This window comes from Panthera uncia, chromosome B1, assembly GCF_023721935.1.
Source record: "Panthera uncia isolate 11264 chromosome B1, Puncia_PCG_1.0, whole genome shotgun sequence".
NCBI lineage: Eukaryota > Metazoa > Chordata > Mammalia > Carnivora > Felidae > Panthera > Panthera uncia.
In genome coordinates this window covers 152814425-152827359 of record NC_064811.1, presented here as the reverse complement: position 1 = coordinate 152827359, position 12935 = coordinate 152814425, and the positions used below count along the sequence as shown (strand labels likewise).

General features: G+C 40.8%; 1 protein-coding gene across 2 annotated transcripts in view; it reads right to left on the bottom strand.

The window, feature by feature from the left end:
* Positions 1-873: 873 nt before the first annotated feature.
* CCDC25 (coiled-coil domain containing 25) overlaps positions 874-12935 on the bottom strand; it is a 39006-nt gene continuing 26944 nt past the window's right edge. For both annotated transcript variants that reach the window (XM_049632408.1, XM_049632409.1), the window contains 2 exons: positions 7028-7073; positions 874-2416 (listed from right to left, as the gene is read on the bottom strand). In XM_049632408.1, coding sequence (XP_049488365.1) covers positions 2387-2416; positions 7028-7073 — 76 coding nt within the window. In that variant the 3' untranslated portion in view covers positions 874-2386. The remainder of the gene's footprint in view (positions 2417-7027; positions 7074-12935) is intronic.

Sequence of the window (12935 nt, the reverse complement as noted above, 5' to 3'; positions counted from 1 at the left end):
TAAGACAGAGCAGAGTTTGTGAAGTAAATTCAATAATGTGAACCTCACCCACAGGCAGGTGAGTGGGGAAATGAGACAGTTAATAAGAGAAGCCCTCAGGAGGCAGGGATTTGATCAAGGGCACAGCTCATAAAAGTAACGATTGGGAATTTTCCTATAGCAAGTTTAGGAAACATGCCAATAGCAAGAAATGAGATGGCTCCAGTGCCAGAATTTTGACCTGTTGTCACTGAACCAGTGTCCTCAAGAGAAAATGTCCTTGTTGTTTTTTTCCTGGGATCCTGGGTGCTGGGGAAAAGACTGCCCAACACACACAGGCAGGGAGCTAGGAATCCAACTTGGAGAATTCAGAGAGGCCTTGACGTTGTAAACCAGTGTGGGGAGAATTAGGACATGTTTGAAATTCGGACCCCAGGATCTCTCACACTGCACTCAAAATACAGGCCTGCTTCAAAAGGACCAGCTACACCTGTTGTGACGTGGGTTACAGAGGAGTCCTTCGGAAGTGGTGGCAGGGTGAGGTGACGCAGGTGGGGCTAGAGGCAAGATGTCCCCGTTTTCGGTGTTTGCCGCAGCGTGAAAGACGTGCCTCCGTACCGGGCAGGGCGGCCAGCTCACTGAAGAGGCACCGCTATCAGCTCACACTCAATCCAGAGAGGGTTTGGGGAAGGTCATGCACTTTGGCCCAGCGGGCATCTGGTGTGGGGGCGAGATGCACGTGACAGTGGGGGAGGAAGAAGATACCCCTCTAGAACCTGCCATGTTGAGTCTCAGATGGATGAGGGTATTTTTTTTTTAGAGCCAGATCATCCCCAAAACCAGCTTGGGGATGGGGATAATGAGCAGATTCTAAGAATTCATGTATCAATGTCCTTCCAAATAAAAAATGATTCTTTATTATTACATTTTTAAAATCACAGAACCCCAGGGTGAATATTATTACACACACACACACACACACACACACACACACACACACCATCATTAATTTCTGGAGTCATTTCCCATACCCCCTCTCAAAAATCTGGCTGAGCTATGCCTCAGGGAAATTTTCCAGTTTCCAACTCCACACACCAATTTGGGATAAATAGAAACACTGAAGTCTTTTGGTTTTACCCATAGTTCCAAAGTGCTATTATAGGTAGAGTATTTGTTGGAGGAGATAATTTTTGCTGGGTTAGAATACAGTGAAGAATAAAAGAAGTTGCGTGTAGAGCTCTGGGTGTGGTTAAAATGTGAATCTGCATGCCTCCTGACCTGCAGGCTTTATTCTTTTCCCCTTTCATGGTTTTGTTTTGTCTCTTCCTACAGGGACTGCAATAAAAATAGGTCTTCTATTTGGAATCACACTGAAGAGGAGGTGGTTCAGATGAGCAGTCTTGTTACATATTAAGTTATTGGGTCTACAATTGAGAAATCTGAACTCTGGGGTTACAAATCAAAATAAATATTATTTCAAGGTAAATAAACAAATTACTTGGCTGGCTCATGAAATGCTTAATGTTTTTTCCTAAAAGCATAACCGCAACACGGACTTTTATTTTAGGCTGCATCCCAAGACAAAAATCAGGTAACCTACATCTTCAAAAGGACGCAGAGCATGCCTTCCGGTTTCTCCCCTCAGTGCTGAGAAATGGCTCCAGAGCCTGGAAGTCGTCAGGCACGTGGCTTGGGTTACGTGGTGTTCAAGTAAACACTGCCACACGCCCAACCTTGATGAACACTGACTACTTCTCTAAGTACGATGGTACCTGGGGGGGAGGCCCTCGCTCAGAGAAAGGATGCAGAAAAGTTAGGACAAGCTGGGAGCTGAGGACAACTCCGCTAAGAGACTCAGGTGACACAATGGAACGGGAATACTGAAGCCAGCAACCTTCTGAAAATATCACCACCACCATCAAAACCCATAAGCTTTTTTTTTCTAGTCAGGAAATCAAGGCTGAGGGGAACATTCGCATATACTGCTCACTAATACATTCTTCTTAACAGAAGTGAAGCTATTTTAAGAACATGAAAAGGTTTTCAAGACATCTGTTTTCAGGGACAGAGCACAGTAACAAATACTTTTCAGAGCTGGTTCATTCTAAAGTCTATCCCAGGAACAAGGGCAGCCAAGTTTCATGAGGTACTAAGACATGTTCCGGCAAAAATATTTTCACTTTCCTAAAGTTATGTGCTATTTTCAAGTCCAAATATATTATAAATATCTGATCCTTTTCTGTTGGCAAAAAAGGAAACACTTTTTTTTTTAAACTCTGAAGTTGGTAATATTTGTGTAGAATGAAGGTAGAATTTTACTCATTTTTTTATAACTCAGAACACAGATGAAATCAAAACGTCTGCAACTGTCCCTAAATTCACATCTTTAAAAGGTCCTTTCCTCCATTTACATGAATTCATCTGAATCATTGCCGTCCTGTAGGAAAGAGAAAAGGTACACTGTGAAAGCCTTCAAAATAAATAACTCCGTTTTAAAAATGTACACAATTAGTCTTAAGTAATAAGCTTCCTCATGCGTAACTGCAGCGGTCAGAAAGTAAAAAGTAAAATCACTAAATTCACTCACGAATTCTCTATCTGAAAGTAGGAGTTGTTTAAAAGAGCTGGCTTCTCTAAGTTGTTAATAACATAGTGACAAGTGACCAGTGGTTTCCAAAGTATGAAGTAAGGCTCCTTCAGCAAATACACCAAGATAGGAATCCAAACAGATCTTGCCTCAAACCTTCTGCCCATGATCCTGCCAGTATGCAAACCCTTTTTTGGTCTATATTCCATTATTTTGAGCCTCAAGGTTATCACAAGATGTTTTTTCTTTTTTTTTTTTTCTAAATAGGAAAAGTGATTGGGAAGCCACAGGCTAGACACCAAGTTAGTTAGCCTGCCAAGTTATTGATTAAAAACCCGACATGATGGTATGTAGTATAAAGGCGCTGATTTTATTGTGTGGCTTATACACGAGTCCTGAAGGCCAAGTACAAAAGAGTGCCAGACTCCATTTTGAGCTACCGCATGCCCTGAACACTGCTCCGGGTGCCAATGTTTACTAATAGTGTAAGTTTGGGACATTCGCTTGAAAATGTCTCAACCTGAACATATCAATTGTTGCAGCTTCTCTTTCCCATTGCTTGATACCCGAGCTGTTAGAGAAGAGGAGAGGGCTCAGGCTTACAGGTGTATATGTTTTTCACCTTCTTAATAGCTCTTATGAAAGATGGGTAAGGAAACAGGAGATATAGGCAGGAAACAATGGTCTGAAGTTTGGTTTGATCTCCGGTTTCATTCAGTAGTTTCCTCTGTGCTTTTCTTCAATTAGCACAATGCACCCAGGCCACAGTAAAAATGTCTTAGATAACTGTACCCAGAGAAAACTCCTGTTGGTACTCTATGCCAGAACCAGAACTGTGACTGCTCTAGAGTCTGACGCTGACATCACAGCATTACAGATGTTCAGAGAGTCACCATCTATCTCGAAGGTCAGCATTAGATCTGGAACACTGAGGAGGAAAAATGCTCTAAGATAATCTGGGCTGGTGACAATGAAAGTGTGTCACTCTCTATAAAAGCCGGGAGTCAGATCCGCAGAGTTCCGGTGTGTGTGCAGATCTGTATCTGGGGATTACAGTAACTTTTAAATATATGTCTGAGACCAAGACTTTATTTGGACAATTTTTACATTTAAGATTCCCTTTAACAGTCAATATGTTTTTCCTTCTTTTTTTTTTTTTTTTAAAGTTTATCTATTTTGAGAGAGAGCAAGTATGTGGCAAGTGTGAGTGGGGGAGAGGCAGAGAGAGAATCCCAAGCAGGCCCCATGCTGCCAGCTGCCAGCACAGAGCCCAACTCGGGGCTCGATCTCACAAATCGTGAGATAATGACCTAAGCTAAAATCAAGAGTCAGATACTTAACCAACGAGCCACCCAGGCGCCCCAATATGTTTTTCAATGTAGCAAAACAGGTATCCTGTCATCCACCTATAAAGTGATAAGGAAATAAAACTGAATTGAAAGTTAACTATTTATTGGCACCAAATTTAGAAAGGCTAGGTAGAAGTTACAGATTGAAAAGAATTATTCTAAATAGAACAAAAGCTCAAAATTAAAACCAACTTCAGAGTGGAAGACTAATATTTTTCCTGATAAATTTATATGAGCTTAATTAAAAATCAAGTCCTTTGAGCGCCTGGCTGGCTCAGTTGGCTGAGCGTCTGACTCTTGATTTCAGCTCAGGTCATGATCCCAGAGTCGTGAGATCAAACTCAGCAATGGGCTCTGCACTGAGCATGGTTCTTGCTTAAGATTCTCTCTTCCTCTCTCCCTTTCCCTTTGCCCTCTCCCCAGCTCGTGCTCTCTCTCTCAAAAAAAGAAAAAAAAAAAAATCAAGTCCTATCTTATATAAACACTAGGCTTTAACTGAAAATCAACTGAGTGTGCAGCCAAATTAGATCATAAAAGGTCTGTAATCCCCTCAACAGCAGAAAGTTACAAGGAGAATTAAAACCTATTCTTTTGAAGTCGGGGGGAAGGCTGTAAGAGTCCTTCCACTACAAGAGAGAATAAAAATACCCAGTGCAAAAACTTCCTTGGAAATGTGAACCTGATTGAAACCTGGAACTCAGGGACAGAGGAACAAGCAACAGAGGGAAGGGGAAAGGTAGAAGAGTTCGTGATCCTTTGTTCTACAAATCTGACTTGCTAATCCTGGAACTTTTAACATCTGTCACTAATCAGATCATGTGTATGTGTGTGTATGGATATATGTATGTATATTTGTCTGTGTGTATTAATTCCAGAACGCTCAAACTTTAAAAATCAACAATGATGGAAATGAAAATGCCTAATGTCGTACATAACATTATATAGGTGCCAGATTTCTGCTGGTGTAGTCTCTAAATAACAGAACATTTTGATAAACAACAATAAGCACAAAACAAAGACATTAGATTTAGGGTATGTTAAAGACTTGTTTGACTATTAAGCTGTTTTAAGAGTTCCAAGAAATCCAAGAGTAGTTTCCAGAAGCAATTAAATACATCTCATCGTCATTAATCCTGATACTGTGTGGGGAAAGAGAAACTAAGGACTCTATCAGTAAGAAATAACAATGACTGGGGTGCCTGGGTGGCTCAGTTGGTTAAGTGTCCAACTCTTGATTTTGGCTCAGGTCCTGATCTCACGATTCTGAAATAGAGCCCCACATCGGGCTCCATGCTGGTGCATGAAGCCTGCTTAAGATTCTCTCTCCCTCTTCCTCCTTCCCTCCCCCGCTCATGCAGTATCTCTCTCTCTCAAAAAATAATAAAAAATAAAAAATAACAATGACCATTTATATTCATAGACTAAGGAAGAACTTTCATATATATGTCCTTGTTTAAATTTTAGTGCAGACCCATGAAGTAACAGGTCTCTTCCACTGCTGATGAAATCTCCCTCAGAGAGGTTACATCACTTCATTAGGCTTATCCAATTAGTAAATGACAGTTTAAGGCTCTAAACTTCAAATTCAATGCTGTATTTAATTACATAATGCTACCCTGGAATGTTTCAGGATAAAGTACAAGGCTACATCTTTGACTCACAAAGAAGCCTCATAAATTTTGTTCTTCACAGAGACATGAATAAGAATATTGTTCTTACTCATTTTTAGAAGGACATCCAGATATGAACAAGGTGTAAAGTCCTACTAACAATTCCAATTTATGAACTAAATATGGGGTTTGACTAGATGACCTTTAAGGGATCTTACATTCTATTAATTCTTTCTAAGCATCTGAAGCAATACTGCTTAACAGTATTTTCTGTGATGATGGAAATGTTCTATTTCTGCACCATCCAATATGGTAACCACTAGCCATATGTGGCTAGTATGACTGAGGAACTGAGTTTTTAAATTAAATTAAGTTTTCATTAAATTTAAATAGCCACACGTAATTAGTGCCTAGTATCCTACACAACACAGATCTAAAGCATATATAGTTGATCCTTGAAAAACATGGTTTTGAACCACACAGGTCCACTTTTACAGATCTTTTTCAATAAATATAGTACAGCACTGTAAATGTATAAACTTTTTATGATTTTATATTCTTGTCTCTAGCTTCCTTTATTGTATGAATACAGTACATAATATGTATAACATAAGATATGTGTTAATTGGGGCGCCTGGGTGGCTCAGTCAGTTAAGCATCCAACTCTTGATTTCAGCTCAGGTCATGAACTCTTGGTGTGTGAGCTCAAGCCCCGCATCGGGCTCTGCACTGACAGTGTGGAGCCTGCTTAGGATATTCTCTCTCTCTCTGCCCCTCCCTTGCTCACTCATGCTCCCTCTTTCTCTCTCTCAAAAATAAATAAACTAAAAAAAAAAAAAAAAAAAAAGGGGGCATGTGTTAAATTGACTGTTTATGTTACGGGTAAAGCTTGTGGTCAATAGTAGGCTACCAGTAGTTAAGTTCTGGGAGAGTCAAAAGTTATATGCAGATTTTCAACTGCGTAAGGGGTTGGGGTACCTAACCCCATATTGTTCAAGGGTCAACTATATTTGTAAACTACACTATAAAATATGCAATATAGCAAATATATCCACCCAGTTTCAATCTTCTGCAGACTGTTAAGTGATAGCTAAATTGTGCTATCGCCAGTCACTTGAAAATAAATTCGGGGAAGATAGTACTCATGGACAAGAAGTTTCTGACATGGTTCTAAGAAAATAATTAGGTGCTAATGCTAAGAAGATTCTTTCAGTACTGTAATATGGATCATCATTGCTTTTTACCTTAGGAAGTACTATCAGACCACACTTCACAACAACGTACAACAATCTCTTTCCATGAGGTGACCTACTTTAAAAACACATGAGCGAGTCCACAGGGGAGGAGGGGCGATGCCTCATAGAATCCACTTGAGTGTACGATGGTTACCAAATTATGTCAAGCCATCAGCAACACACGAGTCGGTATTGGCTAGTAACTCAATTATTAAAAACTCTTAATTATTTTAAGGCACAACATTAGAGCAAATAACTTGAACATACCTGATTTGAAGACATATTCTCAACTTTCATTAGCGACGAATAGCTCCTAGAAGAAGAAACACACATTTGCAATCAGGTTATCGAGCCAACAAGTATTTCCTGAACATCTACCATGCATCCAGCACTGTTGAGGGTCTTTTTTGAAGAAAATATAATCACTGCCCTCAAGGAGAGTGCAACAGAAAAGAGGCAGAGATCTCTGAACAGTAAATAAGATGTGCCCAGTGCTTTATAGTTTACAAAGTGCTTCCTCAGACTCATGTCATCTCCACACTGACTGGGAGGTAGGTGGCATTATTCAGATGAGGAAATCCGTCTACAGCCAAGAGCAGATCGGATTCCTAGTCGGGGCATACTGCCCAGGTCGCAGATGCTACAGGAATTCAAGCGGAAATGCATCAGCGTGGGCAGGGCTGCTGGGGCCCTCTCCTCAGATGAGGCAGAACCCAAAGGGAGCCTAATAAATATGTGGGATCAGTGAGGGAGGCAGACGCAGAGAATGGTAGGGGCAAAGACAAAGAGTTGGTGTTTATAATGACATTTCAAACCAATTCAAGTGGAGTCTGAAGGCCAAGTAGGGAATTAGGCTGAATGTGTAGGGCCCAATTATGTTGTCCTAATTGAGTGAGTTAACACAATGTGAACAGCAAGAAGCCACAATATAAGATGGGAGTAGAGAAGAGACATAAGAGATTCAACAAGCATTTAGTAAATATCCGTGATGTATAAAGCCCTATGCTAAGCCTGGGTGGAGGATAAGACAGGAAGAAAACAGAAAATGATGAATAAGCCAAAGCCTTGCTCCCAAAGAGCTTACCAGGAAGGGAGATAAGGCCTATTCAAGCCATAGCTATACAAAAAGTTCAATTAAAAATACACAAAGAGACAAAGGAAAGTGATACCACATAATACCAGTGTTTTAAAAAGGGTAATCTGTAGTAGACAGAAAAGAGGGAGAAGGGAAATAAAGGCAAGGAGATTAGTTAATAATAACAGTATTTACCATTTACCAAGTATTCTTTATTTGCTAGAATCTGCGTTATATGCTTCAAAAATTACTACTAACCCCAACCACCTTATAAGGCAATTGATAGTACTATGCCTACTGAATACCCTATGATTTCACTCATGTGGAATTTAAGAAACAAAACAAATGAACATACGGAAAGGGGGTAAAAAAAAGAGAGAAGGAAACAAACCACGAGAGATGATTAAATATGGAGAACAAACTGAGGGTTGCTGGAGGGAGGTGGGTGAGGGATGGGCTAAATGGGTGATGGGTACTAAAGACGGCACTTGTGATGAACACTGGGTATTGTGTTTAAGGGATGAATCACTAAATTCTACTCCTGAAACCAAAATTACACTACATGTTAACTGGAATTTAAAAATTTGAAATGAAAAAAAAAAAATGAACATACAGGAGGCAGAGTCAGGGAAGTTAAGGAAGCTGTCCAAAGTCTCCCAGCTAACCAACTAATGGAGAAGCGGGCTTTTGCACCCACATCAGACTCCTGAGCTCACACTCTTGCCATCATGCTCCAGGCTGCTGCAACGTCCCCACCTGAGGACACGAGTCCATGCTGTTAGCAGCTGTCCTGGTAAGAAAGGATAAAGCTCAAAGAATCAAGGATGACATCAAGGTTTCTAGCTTGGGCAATTTGAAGAAAGTAACGCCACAGCTGAGATATATCCAAGTAGATGTGTACTGTAGAAACTGAAAACTGAGAACTCGAGAGAAGAAATGTCACAGAGACAACCATCTGGGAGATAACTGGAGACAGATCAGGTGAAGGATGTCAGACAAAGTGGTGTCTGGAAGAAATAAATAGGTAAGATCCATACACTACATGAAAGGCACGCTGAGAAAAGAGTGGGCAGGGCAGGAAATCTCAATCATGGCTGCACTGTTAAACCACCTGTGGAGGTTAAAATGACGATGAGTACTCACAAGCCAGGTTCCAGTACCAATGGGTCTGAGGGCCCCTCCTCCGAGCTCCATCCCACCCATCCAATGGCCTATCTGACACTTTTTTGGGTACCTCAAAGGTATTTTCAGATTCATATGTCCCTGGGCAACTCATGGTCACCCCACTACCAAAAAGTTTGGTTCTTTTCCAGGACTCCCTAGCTCAAAGAACTGTATCACTATCCATTCCATTTCATAGACCAGAAACCCAGGAGCCATTCTTTTTCTCTGCCCCCACACCCTCAATCTGAACTATCTTCAGATCTTGTGATTTTATCTACAAAGTTACTTCTCCCTGGTCCACTTCTCTCCACCTCCACATCACCACCCTATTTCAAGCTACCAACATCTGTCGTGTGGACGACTGCACAAGCTTGCTAGCTGGCCTCGACACACCTACCTGGTTCCCTTCCCAATCTTGCTAGCTGGCCTCGCCACACCTACCTGGTTCCCTTCCCAATCTGGTCAGCAAAGCAAGATTTCCAAAACATAAACCTTTATCATACTTGGGTTCAAATTTCAACCTTCTAGGCTCCCAATTTTGAAAAATCTCTATCTCAGGTAGTCATAGTCCCTATCTTTTTCTTTTCTGATTTGTTACTCACTTACCCTCTATTAACTACATTTCTCCATTATTTATTTCTTCTGGCTTCAACATCCACATGGTGGAACCTGGTCTTGATGTTAATAGTGTTTGTCACACTACCACAAAGGCCAAATAAGTGAACACAAGACTGAAATGGAGTAGGTAAGCTTTTACTTGGATGTGACAACAAGTTCAGCTATGGAGATGAAACCACACTACTGGACACACTGAAGACAGCCATGGATACTCTTCCCCAGTATATGCCAATAAATGATGGTGTCTACTGGGAGACTCCCAGGTAACCTGCTTAAAGGTTTTCTCCAAATGCCTGCTCACTAAAACCAAAGGTAGACTGAGTAGAAGCTGTTCTCCTTCTCTCACTCTCCAAGCCAAAGTCACTTCTAAGACTCCAACTACTTTGAAAACCTGTGTGGAGTCTCTCCTGTTATTTTCTCTTACTCTATGTATGGCTTATAAGGTAGCAGTCATGGAAAGAAAATAACATGTGAGGATTCCTCCCTACACCTAACTCTATGCAAAGAATCTCTAAACCAGAACCCCATTAGATCCTAGCCTGACAGGGCATGTGTGAGCTACAAAAACTGTCTAAGGAGCTAACGAATAAGGTGGTGAGAATTAACACACAAAGTCTAAGGAAGGGGAATTTTTACAAAATGGTTAACAGAGGGTGTTAATATACTACCCTCCCAACAACCCAAATATTTCTAAAACCTACCTGAGAAGATGGTCTTTATGGAGACTTATGTACATTACCAGATCATTACAATTTCTGCACACTGAGGACAAGGAGTAAAGGGCTCCATCTACAAGAACAAGATGGAGTTGTCTCCAGGGGCTACTGTTGTGCCTCTGAAAAGGAAGTCAGTGCCTTCTGTGTGGTAGGCTTTGCCTTGTTCACTGCTGAGCTGAAGGCTGATGGATAAGATCCTACCTAGAGCTCAAAGAACTTGGGACAATGCAATGGCAATTTGATCCACTTTTTTCCATTGCCATTCTTGTTCAAAAAGCTGAGAGGGTAAAGGAGACCAGAGTCTGAATAATGGTTTCAGAATTGGAAGGAAGCTGGAGATCTGTGGATGTGAGGCTGTTGAGTGTTTCTTCACTGAAACCATCTGGAAGCACTGGGGATAGCTTCCAAGATAAGAATAGCTTCCTGGCTTCTCTGTAGAATCCCCTGCAGATTCAAAAGTCAATTTCTTAAGCAATCAGAGCAACTAAAGTGGACATTCCCTACCAGATGTTCCAAATAAAAGAACCAACTGCTGGTGAAACTTAATAAAATTTTCGCTGTCAGAAAGCCAAGAGAAAGACTTTGGAATGAGAGGCTTCTGTAGGCACAGCATTTGACCTCTCAGGTGGAAGAGTCAAAGACCAAAATTAAAGTGACGTATGAAGCCCTACGGATGTGAGAAAAGATTCTAAAACAGCTCAGAAGCGCGGAGCTCGCTGCTGGGATCTCGCCAAAGCTGCGGAACACGGCACCCAGACGGCAGCGGTGAGCCTGCCAAGCCAACACGTGCTAGGTCACTGCGTCGGTCCCCAGCCCCGCAGCTCTGCCCCGCCTCCTGCTACCTTCCGGCAGCTTGTGAAAGCAAGTCAGTTTTGTGGCGTCGGTTTCACAGAAATGAACACCAAAAAAGTGGGGTCTTTTGGTTTCCTGAGATCCGTGAAAGTGTATTAAAAAGAAAGCGGTAGGGACGAAGTAGAAAAACACAGAATAGAAAAGTGATTTTTCCATTTATTCCACTTACGTTTTCCTTTTGATATATATGTTACCAGAGTGATAAGAGGATAAAAATTTGTGTCTGAGAAAACAAATGGAAAAAATACAAGTGACTAGGGACAACTTAGAAAATAGGATTGATTAGGAGCACCTGGGTGGCTCAGTTGGTTAAGCGTCAAACTCTTGATTTTGGCTCAGGTCATGATCCCATGGTTGGTGGGATCAAGCCCCACATCTGGCTCTGTGGGGATTCTCTCTCTTTCCCTCTCTCTCTGCCCCTCCCCTGCTCACACGTGTGCTCTCTCTCAAATAAATAAATCAACATTTTTAAAAAAAGAAAGAAAATGGGACTAAATTTGCTCTTGAAGCAAAAATTTCATTCAATAACAATGAGAATTTTCCCCCTCAGCTAATTTAAATGTTTTGTGTTGTTGAAACAATAAAAGAAAATTTGAGATATGAACATTGTGTTTTAATTTAAACTAGTAAAATCAAACATACAAAATTCCCTAAATTTTACAAGTACACAGCTTAATTTGAAACAAAAATGTAATGTATTTTAAGATAAATTGCCATAAGTTACTTGATTTATAGTAAAATTTTACTTTAATACTGAATAGACTGAACGAGGCAGAAAAGTGTGGTAATAGTGTGTACGAACTTGAGAATCAGATTAACTATGTGACTTTGGGTGAGTTACTTACATGCTTTTTAGGTTCAGTTTGCTCTTCTAGAAAACACCAATAACAATATTTGACTTACATGGCTATTGCTAGGATTAAATGAGATCACGCAGCTAAACCCAGTACAGTGTTTGGAAGATGACAAGTGTCCCAAAATGTTAGCTATTCTTAAGTTTTTAAAGTTTTTTAAAAAACTATTATTATTTTTCATTTTAGAGAGAATGTATGTGTGCAAGCAGGGCAGAGAGAGAGAGAGAGATGGAGAGGGAGAGAGATGGAGAGGGAGAGAGGGAGAGACAGGGAGAAAGAGGGAGAGGGAGAGAGAGAGAGGGAGGGGGGAGAGAGAGAGGGAGGGAGGGAGAGAGGATCTTAAGCAGGCTCCATGCTTAGCATGGAGCCAGACACAGGGCTTGATCCCACCACCCTGGAATCATGATCAGAGCTGAAACCAAGAAATGGACGCTCAAGTGACTGAGCCACCCAGGTGCCCCTCTTATTAAGTTTTCAAGTACATTAAGTGATATTATTATGCCTAACATATTAGGTTTCTAAACAAAATTGTTAGGTTTGTAAAGGGCACAAGAAGGCATGTTTTCGATCTTTCCTCCACTCCACACTAAAAACAAAAATGAGTAAGCTACTCTCAATCCCATACTGCTCAAAATTACACACATTTTACTGCACTGATCAAGTTGATAATTTTTCTTTCACTCACAACACAAAGCAGACTCACAATCTAGGTCAAAAGAAATCTGTGCATTTGTTTATCTCATGTTAGCAGATTATAACTCAAGATAACACTTCTGGAGTTCTCCATTTGAAAATTATATTTTAAATGAGGCCACTTATCCTGTTTTAGCAGAACCCCCAACAGGAATACATGCATGCAGATAACTAATACCAGTACTTGATCATAATACCTGCAT